General features: G+C 46.7%; 1 protein-coding gene across 1 annotated transcript in view; it reads left to right on the top strand.

The window, feature by feature from the left end:
- Positions 1-398: 398 nt before the first annotated feature.
- Positions 399-2,399, top strand: part of MPP3 (membrane protein, palmitoylated 3) — a 92,272-nt gene continuing 90,271 nt past the window's right edge. The window contains exon 1 of the mRNA XM_015423178.1: positions 399-423. Coding sequence (XP_015278664.1) covers positions 399-423 — 25 coding nt within the window. The remainder of the gene's footprint in view (positions 424-2,399) is intronic.

Below are 2,399 nucleotides of genomic sequence, written 5' to 3'. Positions count from 1 at the left end.
CCTATTCAGAATGTTTTGATTGGACTGTGAGAGAAGCCAGATGTCATATCACCACCCTGCCCTTGCATGTGACCTTCTGTGTTGCATTGCGGGGTCTTTATGCAACCCCCCCCCCGCAAAATTTCACTTGGGGACATTTAAGCTGCTTCCATCCTTTCTTTTTCTGGCCAACATTGTGGCATTTGAGCAAAGCCGGTCTCAATGTCTTGATGGCCCAAGAAGGTTGTCAGCACCACCTATTCTTAAGCAATTGAATTTGGAGTATGCAAAACGACTTCTCATCCAGTCTTTTCTCTGGCTCCAGGTGTTCTTCTCCTGTGTAAACATTTCCTCCGCTGGAAGAAGACTGGCCGTTTGGCGGAAGCTCGGAGTTCTCACTTGGTCCCGAGGAAAAAGCCATGCCTGTGTTATCAGAAGATTCAGGTAAGAAGCCATTTGCTGATGTGGTAGAAAACTGGGCTATACATTACAGTCATGTTTGATCAGTGTCTTTTTTGGGGGGAGAGGGGAAGGTCTGCCTAGAGCAGGGGTGGCCAAACTGTGGCTCGGGAGCCGCCTGCGGCTCTTTCACACACATTGTGCGGCTCCCGGCAGGGTGGCTGGGGAAGCTAAATATCATTAGCAAACAAATATCATTGGACAAATAAATATCATTATCAATATCTGCTTTTAACCGCTTTTGTTATTATTTTTGGCAGTCTCATTTAATGTTAATAAAAAGCAAATTTGCATATTTCCCAGTAAAAACATGCAATATTTGTTCATGTCTTGTGGCTCTCAAACATCCGATGTTTATTCTACACGGCTTATTTTTCTACATTTTATTCTGCATTATGCAAGTTTGGCCACCCCTGGTTTAGAGATTGGAAGAAAACCACCGCCAAATGTGTTGAATGTACGGCTACAGTGGCCTCACCACTAAAATTATGTATGCTCACCCATAGCCTAAAGGCCGATGCTAATATTACAGGAAGGGCTGAGTGGCTGCTTTGCGTGGCTCCTGTCCCACATTCTTTGGTGACATTAAGATACTGTCGCAATGGGCAGAATTGGGTGTTTCTGAGCACATCAGAGGTTAGATGAGGGGAGCAGAAAAGAGGCATTGTGCTAGCTTGGCTCGTCCTGTGTGATTCAGCTTCTCCCAGGTAGTTGTACATTCTTATGTTACTGGTAGGATTGCCGTATGCCTGCGATGGCAGCCAGACTCCCACCTCCAGGTTTTGGGGCTGTTGGTTCCCGTGGTAGGAAAAAAGGGGGGAGCAGTGTTGTACAACATCATGTCTGGTTGTATTTGGAACTGGTGTCTCTATGCTCTAGGAATCCCCCATATCTTTGGTTTTTACCATAGAGATCAGGGAGTTTCTAGACTGTTGTGATGTCACTTCAGGGTACAGCTGGAAGTAATACCGCCCGCCCCCCGTTTTTGCTCCCGCTATCGTGAAGACAGCACCTGGCAACCCTAATTACTGGAGCAGTGTGGGTGGAGCCATTGCAGGGGATAGAAAAAAACCCTCCACTCCTAAATTGCCTCCAGTGGAAGATCAAAATTTGAGTCCAGTGGCACCTTTAAAACCAAAAAAGTTTTATTCAAGGTATAAGCTTTTGTGTGCATGCACACTTCTTCAGATACAGTGAAACAAGATGTCCTCAAGCATTACATATAAGTAAAGAGAGGGTGAGGGTGGGGTTAGATGCCAGGAAGGGCTAGTTAGAGTCACCCAAATCTCTCCCCAGTGGAAGATGTAACCCTTAACTTGCCTGTAGAGGAGCAGGCACCTTTTTACTGAACTGCGCTGCTCATGTTTACTCAGTATGATGCTTTGTGATGCTTTAGCATCCATTCAGCTAAACATTTCAGATGCATCAGTAAGGGCCTGGTGGGATTTTGGACTCTTCTTCAGAAGCTGGGAAGTGTCACTGCACTTCAGTTAATGGTGAAATGTGGGTTTTTGACAATTATGTGTAGGGGCGCTGAGTGTATCAGGCATGGTGATTTGGAGTCAGGAGCCACAGGTCTTGTGGGAGCTGTGGTGATCCCAGCGCTTGTCCAAATGGTAGCTGAGGCGCAAGAGGGATCATTGTAGGGGTCACCATTTGTCAAACAGGCCACAGAGTAGCTCAGCTCCTCCATCCTCTGTGCCCGAGGCAAAGAACTTCTGTCTAGGGGGAAAGGATTGTGATCCTTGCCACTTTATTTATTTATGTCACTCTGAGGTTTTCAGTGCTGTGTAATGCTTGTTTAGAACGACTTTTACTGTAAGCCTCCTTGGGTCCTGCTTTGCTACAGTTGTGGTGGAAGTGGCCACTGTGTGTGTGTTTGTGTGTAAAGTGCTGTTGAGTTGCAGCCGACTTACGGTGATCCCGTAGGGCAGTGGTGGCGAACCTATGGCACGGGTGCC

This window comes from Gekko japonicus, unplaced genomic scaffold (assembly GCF_001447785.1).
Source record: "Gekko japonicus isolate JY-2015 unplaced genomic scaffold, Gekko_japonicus_V1.1 scaffold661, whole genome shotgun sequence".
NCBI classification, from domain to species: domain Eukaryota; kingdom Metazoa; phylum Chordata; class Lepidosauria; order Squamata; family Gekkonidae; genus Gekko; species Gekko japonicus.
This window is presented reverse-complemented; position numbering and strand designations above follow the sequence as displayed.